The 18,596-nt window shown below is 35.7% G+C and overlaps 1 protein-coding gene across 2 annotated transcripts in view; it reads right to left on the bottom strand.

The window, feature by feature from the left end:
• SPEG (striated muscle enriched protein kinase) overlaps window positions 1–18,596 on the bottom strand; it is a 2,687,905-nt gene that overhangs the window by 1,814,946 nt on the left and 854,363 nt on the right. Inside the window, exon 3 of one of the 2 annotated variants that reach the window (XM_044075873.1) lies at window positions 9,485–9,514. The exons of the other annotated variant lie outside the window; for it this stretch is intronic. Coding sequence (XP_043931808.1) covers window positions 9,485–9,514 — 30 coding nt within the window. The remainder of the gene's footprint in view (window positions 1–9,484; window positions 9,515–18,596) is intronic. 2 annotated transcript variants of the gene reach the window in all.

Below are 18,596 nucleotides of genomic sequence, written 5' to 3'. Positions count from 1 at the left end.
ATACAGAATAATAAGAATAATGACATTTCCCCTAATCAGTATGCATACCACCCCATGTCTCCACTGAAAAGAGATCAGTGGTTTGGTGAGTCTAACCCGTTCAATAAAACACAAATAAAAGAAATCATGAAAAATGCAGTTTTTGCAGTTTTGGAGTAGAATTCTGCTTTAATAGTTTATGCAACTGTAACTAGTTCTGAAATTATTAATAAGATTAATAAATAAAACTATGTAAAATAAGCACATATTTGCATATAGATTCATAGAGCCACATGAGGCTAACTGCCCTGAAGGGCAATTTTAAGCCTAGCCAATAACCTGAGGTCAGAATCAAACAGTGCATCATGGGTCTATGAGGTGAAGACTGACTTCATATAAAAACTATAGTCCCATTTTAGGTAGAGTTATATCATTAAATTACAGCAGCTGCGGCTGAAAAGTGACATTAGCAAAGAGGCAAGCAAAACCCTAGTGCCAGATACTGATAACTCAGATGAAGATATCATTATCCATCTCATCCTTTCACAGTTCTGTTTCCCACCAATATTAAATACCATGCTTAAACTTGTTTGCTGACATAATTGATAAACACCCATTTATTCTAATCTTTGAATTTTATGTGCATATCCCTTTACATTTTTGCCATTACTTTTGTTGTTCAGGAATATAATGCTGAGTTTATGGACCATTTGAGGAGAAAAAGGAGGTATTTATACTGATAAAAGGCAATCTGCACAGACGACTGTGTAAACTCCCCTACTCTTTGTCATGAACATCACAAATTCAAGTAGCTCATGTCATAGTAAAATGGTGCTACCAAATTTTGCAGCATCAGAGACGTGTGCAACATAATGAATAATTTATAAAGCCAATTGAGCCCTTAACTTGTCACAAGGTCTTCTATAATATTTGAAAATGAGCGATACCACTGGTTCAGGGTGCCAGGTGAACACAGAAAGGGAACTTACTTAGTTCAGTTTTATAGTATTTTTTTAGGATATTATTATTACCATTGTCTAGCACAGAATTTTTATTTACTTCCCAAACACTACAAACATGTAGAGTTAATTTAGGAGGTAAATAGTTAGGCTAGTTAAAGTACTACTTTAACATTTGGAGGTACGATACGATTAATTCAACATTTGTTATGCAATTTGTGTATATGCTGCAATTTTAGGTGTGTGTCCTGGAGTATTCTGCTTTTTGCTTTTAAATTAAGGTATTTTTATATTCTAGATGTTGGTTTTGTATATGGTTTTGTACTTAACATATTCGAATTTTTAAATAAGCCTAAATGGAATGCGCAAGTCCTCGTTCTGAATGGTGACGTCATGTAGGACTAAAACTTTTAAACGGACTTTGGCGCCAATGTTTTTGTATTTCTGATGAAGCTACTGTTTGAGCAGTAGCGAAAACGCTTTTTTGGTGTTTTGAAATAAAATTGCGTTAAAGCTCTATCTGCGTGCTTCTCTGGACCTGGCACCCTGAACCAGTGGTATTGCTAGTTTTGGTTTCTTGTTTGGTTCCAGCCCATATTTGAAAATGAAGTCAAAAATTTCTTACATAGATGATTTTCTGGTTATTGTTCACAATTTAGCCAAGAAGAGGACGGACAATAGATCTTTTATTTCCTGTTTCATATATATATATATATATATATATATATATATATATACATATATATACATATATATATATATATATATATACATACATACACAGATATTTATATATATATATATATATATATATATATATATACAAAATGTGTGTGTGTGTATATATATATATACCTATATATATATATATATATATATATATATATATATATATATGTGTGTGTGTGTGTGTGTATATATATATATATATATATATATATATATATATATATATACTTATTTCTTTAGAGAAAATCTGCTTGACTACTTGAGGTCAAATAATAAGACCTTTGACGAATGTGTTCATTCCATTTGTTGAATTCCAACATTTTCATTATGATTCTGTTATCTCAACAGCAAGACAGAATGTCCCATTGTGAAACATGAATGAGTCAGACCCACCAGATTTTCTACCCATTTTGCATCAATCCAGTTATGAGAATGACTAGATGATACAATCAACTGACCCCTTATTACTACTATAAAGAAAAAAAAAACAGCCGCCATTCCGAAAAAATTTCATGGCAGCCTCCTTCCTTTTTACTTCACAGAGAAGAGTATACTGCAATCTGATATTATGAAGTATACCTTTTTCCACTGCACATGATATTACCACTGTTATGCAAGATAGCTAGTACCATGCTCATAGCCCTTCTGAGGCTACCAAATTCCTTCTGGAATATTAAATGGCACCATTATTTCAGACAAGACAGAGTAAGAAGGCTGCTCACGCAAATTTGTTTCAGACTTTTTCACTGATGAATAGTAAAGAAGAAGCTGGAAAACTGCCCTTGAAATGTCCATTTACAGACTTATTTGATTTGAATGTTTATGATACAAGATATCCATAGGCTTCAAGTCTTTGCTCAATGGTTTGGTCTGCCAATCCACAATCAAACATACACATTTTGAGAGAGGCCAGCACCTGGACAGTTTCACATTGATTTAATTCTTCAGTATGGCCTTCAACCTTCTGCTGTGTCGGTTTGTTAAAGAGGTAACAAACTTTGTTAGCCAGAGGTCTTAGCTCTCTGCTTTGAGTTCTGAGAATTAAATACCCAAAAGGAGAAGTTGCAGCACTGAGCTCTAAAGGTCACTGCCTGTCACATTCATACTTTCTGATATGGCATCACAGGATCACTAAAAGTGGCTACCAGATATTTATTTTCATGATAACTTCACTACCTAAAAATGACTTGGCAAATCAACATGAATAGATTTGATCTACTACTTTAGCTTTTGTTTGTGTAACACTGGGAATTTATTTCAGAGGGTTTTAATATGTTATGTCATAAGCTTATCTCTTTTTTTTCCACTGATAGTGAGATCAAGTTTATGAGACAGTCATAAGATTCTGGGACTGCCAAACTGGAAATGTGGTTTAAAAATATCGATTCAAAAGTACTGAAAGCTATCTATGTCTAAGAAATACATATTAGAGCAAGTGTAAAGAGATCTGGCCTCCATATTCAAGTTATTTTACTTAATTGATTTCTACTGAAGAAAATCCTGTGTGGTCTTTCTAATCACGTGAGTTGCTTCTTAATTAAGACCAGAAAGCTATGAAGTATGGAATAGCTGATCCCACGATTTACATCTAGGCATTTATGCTAATGTTCATGTATTTGACATAGCTCCCAAGATCAAATATATTTCATTAGAAATGTAGTCTCTAAATCAGAAACACTAATATCAACTTTTAGTCTTTAATCTATAATGGTATGGGAACCAGCTGCCTCATTTGTCATTTCACAGATAGTGTATATATCTGCAGTGCTCTTTACTTTCCTACTAAAGGCATTTATTTACATTACATCTAACTTGTTTCTTGGGCAACATCCATTTAGTCTATCAGTCTTGAACCGATATTGTTACTACATTCAGTATGACTTTGAACAAGGTACATATTTTTTTGATAGTGACAGAAATGCTCTAAGAAAACATGCTTTGTTACAGATAAATATTATTGATTGTTAATAATGTAAAAATTATTAATTATTGGTATTACTCCATATTACAAATAAATAATAATCTATGTAATTAGTTTTAATTATTAATAATATTCATGAATTACTCATTATAATATAATTAATAAGATGATGCATTTGGTTAAGATACATGAGTATAAATGCCATAATTACATTTTTAGAAGATTAGATTGTCCCATGACATTTTGTGAGTAGTGTAGAAGAAACTCCTTGATATGAATATTTTCATCATTACATACTATGATTTCCAAAATAATTGTAAACATTGTGCTTATTTATGTCACTTATGCCTTTTTATTATCAAAGTTTGACAGTACACACTATAAAATCTTCCAGGAATAAAACTGCTTCTAAACTGGCCATTTTCTATTTGCATTCCTAGCACTGAGTAGTACCGTACTCATCCTGTCATCCAAATCATGTTATGTATATTAGGTTTGTTACAGATATGAAAAATATTTGGACCAGTTCGCTGATAATGATACTTACTGTATAAGAAATGAAAAGGGGTCAGACTGTGACTTTGAAAATTGAAATAAGCTGGACAGAAAAGTTAAATGTAGTGTGAGATAAGAACAACAAAAATTTGAAGAAAATTTATACAAAGATATTGAGCATAATAGGAAACAATTTTATAGATACATAAGATGCGGTAGGAGCAAAGATATACAAACTGATAAACTGTGTGTAGGTTCTAAAATTTATTCTCAGATACAACAAATTATAGATATTTTTACAAAATCTTATACAAAGCAGTTTGACTGCACAAAGGGGGTAATAAATTGCCCTAGTGGCATCCAGGTAACCTCAGATACTGAAATCAAATTAGATTATATTTAAAAAGAGCTACACAAACTAGATTCAAAGCAAAGGGAGAAGATGGAATTAATAATAATGACATGAGAACAGTACTATTATATTTGTTATTTTCTAGGCCATATAAATATGGAGAGATTCCTTAAGATTGGAGACATGTACTTGTTAAACCTATTTTTAAGGAAAAGGGAAATAGGACAAACCCATAGTCATACAGACCCATAAGTTTACTTTCATGTTGTATAAAAATAACAGAGAATGTTATATCGGATAATTGTCAGAATTAGAAAGGCTGGGACTTGAAACCACACATCAAAATGTGTATGTAAAAAATAGATCTATTACCACCTGTAACATGATGTACAAAAATATTATAACAGCTATGAATGAAAAATTGTGCTGTGATATAATTTATATAGATTTAACATCAGCATTTGATAATGGCTATACACAAACCACTGATTAATAAATTAGAATAGCTAGGTATTAATGTACTTTTAATAAGATGGACAGTGCTTACAAATAGGGCATAGCACATGTCATATAGTAACTGGACAGGTGAAATTCGAGGTTACAGTTAGGGTGCCCCACAGGGTTCTCATCCTATGCCCACACTTGTTTGCATTGTATCTTTCAGATCTATCTTTTTCATCTGAGGTGTTCTACTGTCTGTATGCAGATGACTTGAAAATAGGTAAACTGATTATATACATTACAAATAGGGCATGCCTGCAAATTAATTTGACTAACTTGACCATTTGGGTATAGGAGAATAATATGCTGATAAATGCATCAAAAAATAAGCATGTGAGATTTAGGAGACTTAAACTGAAAGGTGAATACTTAATACAGCGCACAGGGATTTAAATTGTAGATTCATTTAAGGACCTGGGCATATGGGTAGATCCAGCATTTAGTTTTCCTAATCATATCAACCAATTGGCTAATCAATGATAGTTACAGAACTATAGGATGTACAAAAATACTTATAAAGTCTAGAAAATAAATGATGAAGTCATTGTTTGTTAGTCCCAAACTTGAATATGGGATAACAATATGGAAATATTATAAGACAATAAGCATTAGTAAACTGGAAAGAGTATAGTGGAAATATATCTAGGACATGCATTGATGTAAAAATGTAAGTTATTATGAAAGACTAAAATATCTGAACTTGTACAGTGCTTCTTACAGATATTTAAGAGGAGTCCTTATTCGGGTACATAGGACATTTAGAGACAACTACCTCTGAGAATGTTTGGGGTTATCAAAAAGTAGTAGAGAATCATTGGCCAGCCTATGTAGACAATTCTATAGGAATGAAATTTGTACTAATTAGTTCTCTGAGAGAGTAGCTGATGAAGGGACTATAGTACCAAATTACATTAAAGCAACCACTAGTTTAGATATTTTAAGTACTGGCTGAACACTTATTATGGGAACAACGTTTTTGGTAAATTAGTAGGCAGTATATACTGGCAGGCTAGAAGGGCATTATTGCCCATGCCTGAAATATTTGTATGCATGTATGTAATGGAGAAATAGACACTCTCCGAATGGTAAAGTGAGGAAATTTTTTCATCTACACAAAGTATATGATAATAATGAATAGAGGCTCTAGCACCATCTTTTTGAACATTCTTCCACTGCCTAGATATATAAAGCTTGAACACTATATCTCAAAGAATAAATTCAAACTAATGTTAAAAGATAGTTTGAAAGGCCTGTTACAGCACTAAAGAGGTTTATAGAGATAAACTGCCACTAAAAATGTGGGAAAAGAAAAGTTTAGGAAAATTTTGATCATACTTCTGTGACCAAAAATGGTTTGCTGTAATGAGAAAAGGCTTTCTGAAACTTCTAAAAAAGTAAATATCACTGCCTGAATTCTATAGAGAGCCCTTTATATTCACTGGCTATATCTGGAAACATTATCAGATACTACATAGCTGACTTGCAGTCAATGCTGACACTTTTTTTATGCATGAGCTACCTAGATGGCATGAGGGCTTAAAGAAGTCTTGTAATAAAGCAGAACAAGATACACATGACATATTTCTGATCTTTAATATGATTCCATTAACATGTCAAAGAACCGCAGAAACATACTCTATGATTTCAAGCAATTGCACTTGGCTTATCCACTTCACCTATCCTGGTCCACTGATATTAGCCACACACTGAAGAAGGCACAACAACATCTGCACTTCCTATGGAAACTGAGGAAGGAAAACCTGTCTCAGGCTATCCTCAAAGCCTTCTACAGGGGGACCATCAAGAACATCCTCCAAATAACATCATAGTTTGGTATGGTAACCGCAAAGCATCTGACCGCAAGGCTCTCCTGCGGGTAGTGAGGACAGCAGAAAAAGTCATTGGTTCCTCGCTCCCATCCATGGATGATCTGCAGGAGACTTGGTATGTGGGAAGGGCTAGAAGATAATCAACAATGTCACTTCCCTACCCATGGCATGTACTTCTGCCTTTCCACGGGCAGACAGTATCACAGCTTACACTGCAAAACATCTAGGCTGAACCGGAGCTTCTTCCCTCTATCCATAAGGCTGCTGAACTTGAATGCCAGGAATGATAGCGAATCACTAGTTCAATATGCCACTTGTTTTGAAGTATCATCCATAGTAATCACTCTGGTAATTGCTTCAATAACTGATACAGTTAGCCTGATTTCTTATGCTATGACTTCCTGAATGTGCAATAGTGAGTCACCACTCCATACATGTGCAATATGAACATCAGAATATATCCTACTACAACTGATGAAGTGCAATAGTCTAAGCAATCATAATGTGCTAAGTCATAGTCTTGCAATACCAAGCAGTATAATATTGTCTAATGTCTTCCTGTCCAATTGTGGTAATTTGCGTTGTTAATATTTTAATTATCACTGTATGTGTAGTAGTCTTACTGTTATTCAAACTATGTGTTCATTGTTATGTCTTGCATTGGGACCAAAGCAAAGTAATTTCATTCAGCTTGCACTGCTGTGTACATCTGATCAACCTTTCACAGATTCAGGCAATTACAGGCCCATATGTCTGACCAGGCTCATAGGCAAAGCCAGAGAAAGACTTATAATGGAACTAATCAGTAAGGGCATAGGGAACCTCCAAACACTGGAGCCATCTCAGTTTGGATTCATCAAGGGCAGGTGATGCTTACTCAGTCTTGTGGACATTTTTGAAAAAGGTCACTAAAGCAATGGATGAAGGCATAATGGTACACAACACATACATCAACCTGATCAAAACTTTTGACATAATTCCCCGCTGAATAGAACAAGAGCTAAATAAACTAATAAACTGGATTTCCAACTGGCGAACAGATAGAGTGCAGGAAATCAAAATACAGGAAGGTTTTACACCTTTTAATACTTTATGATCATGTCATGGGTACTGAGTCATATATAATTACTATGGTTAACTAAAGCAATACCTGCTGTCTTATAGTTTTGCAGATCTCTTCCTACACTTAGCAGTTCTCTTTTTGTCTCCAACCACGAATTATGAAGTGTCATGAAATACATATCCTACCAAAACTAACAGGGGCAAAAGGGCACAGGAGCACACACACACACACACACACACACACACACACACACACACACACACACACACACACACACACACACACACACACACACACACACACACTCACACGCACACACGCACACACGCACACACACACACGCACACACACACACGCGCGCGCACAGATGCACATGCATGCACACAAAATATCATTCCCACATTGGTTATTATTTTTTAATTATCCAGCAATTATTCAAGAGATGAATGAACTTGTTAATCGTACATTATATCCGAGACTTCCTGGTAGAAGTGATCATGATGCTTGTCCTTCCTAGACTGTATAGCTATCTCATGCTCTTAGTCTGCAAATGTACCATAAACGTAATTTGTGTTACACTTTGTAAAATTAAACTTGCTGTTATACCTCCCTTATAATTGTTTTTTTCTGTGCCATTTATACTCGTCCACAATTATCAATTTATACCTTCCCAAGAGATACCTGTAAAAAAAGTGCCTGTGTAATGTGCCCACCTTCCTTGTAAAAGTAATCATAGTTAAAATCTAAAATGATTTATATGTTTCAGTGAAAAAATAGGAGTTCATTATGTAGCTGGACCTGAAATTTCATGTTAATTGTAGATCATAATTAACAGTGCATATCTATATAACTTAGATACTACATAGTAGCCTTCTAGGGATTTTAGCCTTATTATAGCTTGAATATGCAGAAAATGCCAGAAGACAAAAACCTTATTTGGTCAGGAAAGAAGGGGACATGAACCATATTGTGCAACTACATATTTTTAACAAGTGTCACTTACGTAGAAAAAATACTACCAATTGCTGGAAGAGAACTGCTATTAAACATGGTTTTGAAGGGAAAGCTATACACCACATATTCTAATACTTCAGGAGGACATTTGCAGAATCCGCTGTAACCAATAAAATCCTGACAAAGAGCTTAAACCTCCTATGCAGTTTAGAGAACTACCAGGTCTTTTCAATGTTGAAAGAATTTGACCAAAATATTTTTCTGTTACTATTTAAGTACTCATGATGTTTGCTTCAATTGCACATTTTGCATCCTTGTAAATGATTTCACATTTACAATATTTACTGCTACAGTCTATGAGTATATAGAAACCAGTTAAACAGTACTTCTTCTTTGGGTTTCATGTAAATGACTGTGGAATATTAACCCCGCTCTGCCAATCAACCAGCACTGTCAAACTCATACAGCAATATGATTTTGCAAACATCAAGAAGATATGATGCAATATATGAAAGTGACAAAAAATCAGCAGACAAGGATGAAGTTATAATTTTGTGCTTCAAAAATACAGTTTGTGGACTACATTGGTGTTGATATATATGAAGGACATTTGCAAAATGATTTAAATAGTCAACAAAGAGAAATAAAAAAGGATACAAACTCAACAAACACTGTCAAATGAGTAGTAAATTTGTTTCATACCATAACTTTGTTTTCTGCAGGAGCGGAAAACTTCGCTTCCATAGGAGCAATAAGAGAGAACAGACATCACAGAACAGTTACTAACAGGTTGAGAACCAACACAGAAAACAAAGAATGCATTCAGAAATCATAGTACAGGGCTTTTAAACATAAATTGTGGGATAAACTAGAAATATGATTCTACATGTATTCTTACATTACAATTACTTAAAAAAGCCTTATGTCGATAAAAAATGAAAATTAAGGAAAACACAGCATTCATGAATATTACATGCACAATTATACTGGCAAATTTGTAAACATGTAAACTGTCCATTTTATTATGAAATAATCTCAGTGAATTTTCGTTCATTTTTAAATGCTTTTGCAGTAAAATACATCTCATTCATTTGGAAAAAAAAGTGTGGCTAATATTTCCTGAATGAGTGACAGCATACCCTCCCAATTATTATGTGCAACAACACATGCTGATTGCTTACTTTCCCATAAGTATGTGTCACTCCCATCTCATCCATCTGTCCAAGTACTTAATGTTACAAAACACTTTTTTTCTACTGACCACATAATGCTGAATTTTGGAAATTAATCACAGTGAACCTGGGTCTGTGGCACCAAGGGACAGAACCCTGATTGTGACCCAGGTGACTGAGGTTTGATTAGCAGCTCCAGAACTGGCAGGGAAGGTGATGAGAGAAGAGGGATGGCCTGCTCATCCTTCTTGGCAGGACAGTGGGGTTTGCATGCACTCTCAGATGCACACACAAGCTGTAATTTTATTGGTTAAGGCTAAAGAGACTATCACTCATAGCACAGGGGGAGAGGCAGGGCTGCTAGGGTATGCCCCTTACAGAAGTGAGGGGATGTCCTCTGAGAATTAACCATTGTACGGCATTCCCTAGTGCCTCAATGGGTGTAAGCTAGGTGAGGGTTGGGGCAAAAAATGAAAACAAATTCAAATCACCCCTGATAATTGAATTTGATAACACCCCCCACCTCAACTGACTCTTGTCTGGCACAGAACCCATGAGCGGACTGCATGAGAGAGGGCCCAATGGTCAGCAGGTATTGGGGAGCAAAAAGATGCAAAAAAAAAAAAGATTGCATTCAGTGCAACAGTAAATCACTTAATGAATAATGTAAGGTAAACAACATAAACCACTGATTAAGGTTCTCTATAGAGACAGTTGTGCCGACTAGGGACAAGCACAGGACAGACTCAAAAAACAAGTCACCTTGGTAGAATCCCAGTATCAGCAAGTTGCATAATGGAAGAAAATTATGGGAAAAAATTAGTACGTGCGATGCCCATTAAGCTAAAAACTCCCTCAGGATAATCACAAGGTATTCCTCAGCTTCGTCTGTAACCTCAACAGCAATACACAACAATGTACCAATATTTGTAAATGGAGCCCACTATACTGAGCTAGAAGATATAGAGAGCCTACAGGATGACAAATGTAGCTCCAGCTTTACTCCTATGCCCCCAGACACCCATGAAATACTCTCAAACATAACTCCCTCAACCATCACTAGGGAGCAATTCTCAATGCATTCTCCAAAGTCAAGAACACTGCATTAATGGGCCCTGACAACATCATAATAAAAAGAAACAAAACCTATCAGGAACACTAGAATCACTACCTGATCCTAGCCTTAAGACAGGCTTCATGCCAAGTGGATGGAGGACTGCAACTTTCATCAGTGTGCACAAGGGCAGGCTATCTACAGACACGGGAAACTACAGACACATAAGTTTGACTAGCTTTCTATGCAAAGCCATGGAGAGAATTATCAAGCAAAGTATAAATAATGACATAGGAAACCTTCATCAAGGGTGGGTCATTCATACTCAACCTGATGGACTTCTTTGAGAAAGTCACCAAAGCAATGGATGAGGCAAAATGGTGCATACTGCCTACCTTGACCTTTCCAAAGCATTGGATACAATACCCCATTCATGCTTGTAGACAAACTCATAAAATTAGGTATAAACCCCTATGTCACCCACTGGATAGTGAGCTAGCTCACAGATAGGGCAAGATGTTAGGATAGGGGAGTCTACCTCCACAAAGAGAACAGTCACTAGTGGAGTCCCTCAAGGCTAGTTGCTGGGGCCACTCCTTTTTACTAACTACTTCTCTAAAGACAATGCCTACATTAAGGTCATCTAGCTGACAAAGTCTGCTGAAGACTGAAAACTAGGCACAGTCATAGACTCCCCTAAAGAAACAAATACTTTCCAAGAAGGCTTGACACAAACTAATAACTTTTGATAGCCAAAGTCTAAAAATCAATACCAAGAAATGAATTCTAGTAGAATTTGGGAAGACACTTACCCCTGGAATTTGCCACATTGATACCACATCCCTAAGAGCAGACCCAGTGGTCAATGATTTGGGAATGCATGTAGACACAACTTGGCCTTTGAACATCGTGTGTCTACAGTATTAAGGAAATCATTCCATGTTGCACAGATTATAAGCAAGAGCATGGCATTTAAGTCCAAGGATGTCATTGCTTCGCTGTACTCGGCCCTCATCAGACCAGTCACTGACTGCAATGCCACCTTTGGTATGTACATGGCCAGGCATATGCAACAACTGGAGCATTCACAGAGTTTCCTCACAAAAAGAATATGGGTTGTAAACAGTATGACATGTGCAGTCTGCGTCAAAGCCTTATCCCTGTGCTCAGTCTCGTACAGATTGCCGAGAGGCAGTCTATGCCTGACCTTCAAAACATCCTCTGATTCCAATCTGATGGACCTGTTGCACATTTGCAAAAAAAATAACATCAGAATTACCTTATCTATGGACTTAAGTCTCATCTGCAACTTGAAAAAGATATGTTGTTGGGACAAGTATGTGTCTCAAAATCTACCCCTTCTCTGGAACTGGCTTCCCATCCATGTTAAGCAGAGTTCTTCCCTAACCAAGTCAAGCATAAATTGGACCACTGGATGGAGAATCAAAAATTTACCCTGTCTGGCACCTATGTGTCTAGCAAACAGAGGCAGCCTGCAAATGCCTGACGACCCATGATAAAGCCTACAAATATACCCTTAAAATAACCCTGGGATATCAAACCTTGTCAGAAATATTTGGGAACCATGGTTAGGCTTAAAATGGCCTCCTCAGGTAGTTAGCCTACTAATCACCTCTACACACCCCAACTCCCATTATCCTATCAAGCCTATATACTAAGTGAGAACACAGCTTTCAACCTTCTTCCTCCAAAATGTGGACTACTTCCTCTCACAATGTGAAACAAACTGCCAAAATGTGGAACATTAGCTCATAACTTTAGCTATGAAGTTCACAGAATGGTTAAAATCTGTAATGATACAATTCCAAAAAGTATGTTGATTAGTATGATTTACTATTATTTATCACTGATATTTGTTAAAAAAAAATCTAAGCAAATAAACATGCAACAAAGCCTTTAAGTGGTGAGCATCAAGGAACAGACAGCTTTCAAGATTCAAAATGAGAAAATAACAGTTCCTCATAACAAGGTAAAATTGAAAGATATGACAGAACAGGTTGGATTTTCTTGTTTACTACATGGTGATACATGTGAAGTAATACAGTAGCAGAAAACTAAAAGTGGCAATTGTACAGCCATTTTTCATGCTCCCCTAATTCATTCTACCATAATATTCAGCCGTTACTACATTAGCTTCTGAATGCACTGTAATATACATATTATTTGCTTTGATATGTATTTTTATGTTTGACTGCCTCTAAATTACTCTCTGGTTAATCTAACAAGTCCGCTCATCCCTGTTGTCTATATATTTTTAATGACAAGATCCAATTAACAAATGATGTTTTACTGTCCCATTAACATGTTCACACAGTTTACAGGCAATTAGAAAATAAATTCCATGGTGCTGTTACACTCCTACCACTTGTTCTCCATTCAACATTTGCATATATTGTCTTCTTTTCATCAGTGTATCTCTTTTGAACCTTTCCTGTAGAGTTGTTTCTTTCCCTAAATTTAATGTTCACATTTTCCAATACATTTAACATTTCTGGAAAATCAATCACATCGAAAAAAAAAAAAAAGAGCTCATGAAAAGCAATAACCAAAGCAGTTTCAGAAGGATGCATTATGAGAAGGCATGAGGATAGTCTGAAATGATAATAGACAAGAAAGAATTTCAAAATAAAGAGCTATCTCGGTTGTTCTAAAAGAGTGCAATCTAAACCAAATCATAAACATTCAGCTCTCAGGAAAAGGTGTTTGTGTGTGTGTGTGTGTGTGTGTGTGTGTGTGTGTGTGTGTGTGTCTATATATATATATATATATATATATATATATAAATACACATATATATATATATATATATATATATATATATATATATAGATATATATAAATATATATATATATATATATATATATATAGGATGACGTAGTTAGCAGTGCTTTACACTCTGCATATGAGTGTGTCTTAAATATTTTTCCAAACTATATTATCCTTACTGTATTTCATTTTCAAAAATTTAATACACGTCAGCAGAATACATTCACATGCATGCACAGTGTCCATATCTGATCATAATACTATGCTACATGCAATAAAAATAACACATTTATAATTCTTAATGTTTTATATTTTTGAGCAGAGAATGCACATTAAGTGCAGAAACTTGCATTCCAGCTACGGCTTGCAAATTACAAAATTATATGGATCTGTTTTAATTGTAAAGGTACAGTCTCTGCAAATAGCACCATACAAACAAAAGCAGTAGTATTAAGTAAGATCCACTGTCTGTAATGTCTCTTAAAACTGTCAACTTATATATGCAGGAGGGATTCTATCCAAACCTCATAGAGAAGGCATCTTACTTAAACAGCACTTTAAAGACTGTAGTGTGGTGTTACTGTTAATGTTTAGCAGTGTCTCTTCTTCTGTACCTATGGCACAGAGCACACCTTTCTGACCAACTTCTAAATAAGTGAGACAAACCTTTCTGTACTTTTTACACTATATATATTCTTTAATTTGTTGCCCACACACTCCCACTCACCTGGTCACCCTCTACTCCTGGTGTCCTTCCTCTTTCTCCAAGTCCCCAAATCTCTTTCCCCAGACCTAATTTCATATTCAGGGCCAGAGATGAGAAGGAGTTTTCCCAATGTAGCATCACACTGTGTTAAGGAAAGAATTTAATTTGTGCCCTACCTTTAGTTCCACCCCTCTTGCAACAATGGCTAGTGACATCAGCCTTGAAGTAATGCAATCCCAACTGTAAGTTAAGAAGTATATTCTTCCTTATGACTGTAGGGAAGAAGTATCCACTGGACCCTCATTGCCCCCTGAGATAGCAAAGTGGGCAAATGCTCCTTCCCTATCTCGCAACTGAATCCTCAAGAGCCAGGGCTGCTAGTCAAACCCAGACTTTCTGACCTGCAGTAATGGTTACACCCTTCTCAGCTACACATCCAGCAACTACATTAAACATTTCCATAAGAAATAGCATGGGATCAGTACTGAAGGCCATATTATTCCACCATAGTCTTTCCCAAACTGATGCTAGTTTTTTATGAGTTACTTTCTCACATAGTTTACTAGGTGATACTGTTTTGAACAAAAAAAAAATGTATTTCCTGTAGTTTGTAAAAAATGTGAGATTATTGTCATAGCAATAATTTACTGCAGGAAATTTCTTATGTGGCACAGGAATCAGCTATGTCATTCAGAAGCATATATAGCACAGGAATATCAAATAGCATTTACTTTACAATATGTTCAGTTTTATAGTTTATAATACAGTACTTCTACTTTGTCTTGAAACATGCTTGAGAAATACTTGTTTTACCATATTATGTCCATTTCTGATGCATAAATGGTCATCAGACTCAATACTCCCATATCTCTAGCAATCATAGATCTATACATACCACCTAGTAACAACATTCCCATCCTGAAAGAGATCCTTTCCCGGGTCTCAGCCAACATAAGACTGGAAACCATCTTCTTAGGTTACATTAACATAGACTGACAAAAGATAATCCTAGAAAAATCAAAACATTCAATTCAGCTATATGGTTTCCCTCACTTGATCAAGGCTCCCAACTAGAATTAACAAGACCCCATCTAAAAATCCATCCTGGACTGGATTCTAAAATCTCACTAAACAATGCTGCCACAAGTGGCACCCTATCTGATAGCCTAAGTAGCCACCAGCTAAGCTACATAATCAGACACCCCAAACAGTCCCACAAAGTTCCTCACCACAACACAGTCAGAAACCTCACATAAAGAAACTAAACACCAATATTACAGGAGAGAAAACCTTGATATTAAGTACACAGAACCAAATAGAAATCAAGGTTCCCCTAAGTCCAAAGCTGAAAAATCAATTTGAAAACCAGAGTTAATCAAAAATAAAACCTGTGTGAGACCATACAGTAGTCAAATATTTTATTCATAGAAGTTGAGCACTTTTATCACAGTTTTCAAATTGATTTTTATGCTTTGGACTTAGGGGAACCTCAATTTCTGTTTGGTTCTGTGTAACTCTAATAAGAAACTTTTACTTCCAGTCTGGTCTAGACCTACTGGGCTCCACTTAAGAACTTTTCCCCTTGATGAAGCAGTAGACAAACTTAATACACTATTTCTAAATATCCTGGCAGAACAAGTACCATTAACAATCAAAAGAGTTAAAAACAAACCATACCCTTGGTAAAAAATAAAGCAACTCATGCAACTTGGAGATAAAGCCTGGAAGTCATAATTACAAACCAAGTCTCACACAAAACATCTCCACAACAATATAGGCAGTTAAGGAACCATAGCAAACTATGTAGAAAACAGGACAAAAAAGGTTATTATACCAACACCCAAAATCAATCAAGTAAACAAAAAAAACTTCTGAAATCATTATATTGCTCAATACTAGAAAATCAATCCAACCCAGTCAATCCCCAACCAATAACTCCCAAATCATTGCTTCACAATGTAAATCACATTGTACAAATACAGTAACTTCCCACCTACAAAACAAAACTATTACAAATAAAGCCATTCCCACTCCAGTCACTGAAGCCACATCAGGTTTTCACACTCACTCCAGTGCCAACATCCGCAATTAAAAAATACATTCCCTTAAGACAAGAACAACTGTCCCAACCAACTTCCATTTGAATACCTCAAACTCACTGCAGATAACCCTGCATATCCTGTCTTGGTTCTAATAAACCGATCTATCCAAGAAAAATACGTCCCTACCTTATGGAACATGTTCTATATAATACCCCTCCATAAAGACTTCTCATCAACCAAGCTCACAAACTATAGACCAGTTGTCATGCTTTTACCTTTATCCAAATTCATGGAAAGTTGTATTCACTTTCAACTTACTACATATACTACCTCTAATAATCTCCTCTCTTCTTTACAGAATGATTTCACACCCAATCACAGTATAACCACTGCCCTTCTAAGTTTCACAGATATAAAAATCACAATAGAAATTCCAGTCATCTAACCTCAGCCCTATATCTGCATATATCCAAGGCATTCAACACTGTCAATCATCAAATTCTCCTAACTAATCTCTTCCTATGTGCTATCACCCTCCTCACCTAACTGTTTTTGTAGTTACCTCTTTAACAGGCCCCAAAATGTGAAATGGCAAGATTATTTCTGCTCTTTCTTATATTAGTTGGAGTCCCACATGGCTCCATCCTAGGACCACTGCTGTTTGACTTATTTATCAATGACCTAAATACAGTAGCTAAAGAGGCCACAATAGTACAATATGCTGATGACTCACCCATAGAGACTTGACTCAACAACTCACAATTCCCCTTAAATTCAAAAAAAGAAAAAAAAATACTACTACTTTTCACCTCCAACACTCTCGCCGCCAAAAAATACCTTTAATTTACTGTCATCCAATAAGACCAATATAAAACTAATATCCAACACCAAACATCTAGTTATGATTATAGATAACCACCTGAGATTTACTTTCCACCTTCAGATAGTCATAAAGAAGTCAAACCAAAAGTTATGCTGCCTCTATAGAGTAAAAGTCTACCTTACTCACACTGCTAAACAAACAATAGCCACTTCCTTTATACTCCCCACTCTATTATATGTCACTCCGATCCTAACCAATCTTAACTCCTCTCTATCAGCCAAACTAGAACAATGCTACAATAAAGTAGCCAAATTTGCAGCCAAACAATAAAGATCACATTACTGCCTCTCTCCATAAAATAACTAAACTGGTTCAAACTAAATAATTCTCTGTTATGCTCACAATTAATTGCAACATTCAAAGTACAACACAACCCTGAAAAATTCCCACTTTTCACCCTATCATTCAATCTTACACTAAGAGACCTCTACTCTCCAATGACAAATCATTACTGTCCATATCTAAACCTAACGACAATGCAGGATACTTCCTGTACTTAACACCACATTACTAAGAGCTGGAATACCATCCTACTCAACTTAAGTACAGTTTGCAACCTTTAAATGACAACTGAAGCAACACGTTATAGATAAAAGTTACTGCGCTTGCTCTCAGAAAGGTTGACAACTTACATATGGAGCTCTATCCAACCTTTAATCATTGCACTTCACCTTTCATTTATACAATATGTAACACTATTTCTCATAATGTGAAACACATTCATAGAGATTCCAAGGTCACTGTATCTCATGAAAATTCTTAGCTTGCCTATACCATCCCTCAAGTTGTACCTCCCTTCTCTTTGACGGCCATACCAGTCAATCCTGGAGTATATTTGCGGATACCATTCCAGTCATCTAGTCTATGTTTAAAACAAGATAATGAGTTGCACTGCTTAAGAAGCAGTGGAAGTTTATTCCAGAGGTTTGAGAGGCACTAGGTTATAAATCCATCCCTCCACCATATATTTGTTTATCTAGTTATTGGTAAAGATTTCGGTACTTGGTTTTTGTATTGGTAGAGAGATTGGACTTACAGAAAATCAGGCCTCTAATGCCATGGTAAATGAAACAGAGAACTACCATAAAAAGTTTATAAGACACTCAATAAAGAAACAGAGCTTCCGTAGGTTCATAGGTAGGTACTAGGCTATCTGCCTGAAGGCATTT

The sequence above is a fragment of the Protopterus annectens genome, chromosome 6.part1 (genome assembly GCF_019279795.1).
Source record: "Protopterus annectens isolate FY-2018-M chromosome 6.part1, PAN1.0, whole genome shotgun sequence".
NCBI lineage: Eukaryota > Metazoa > Chordata > Ceratodontiformes > Protopteridae > Protopterus > Protopterus annectens.
This window is presented reverse-complemented; position numbering and strand designations above follow the sequence as displayed.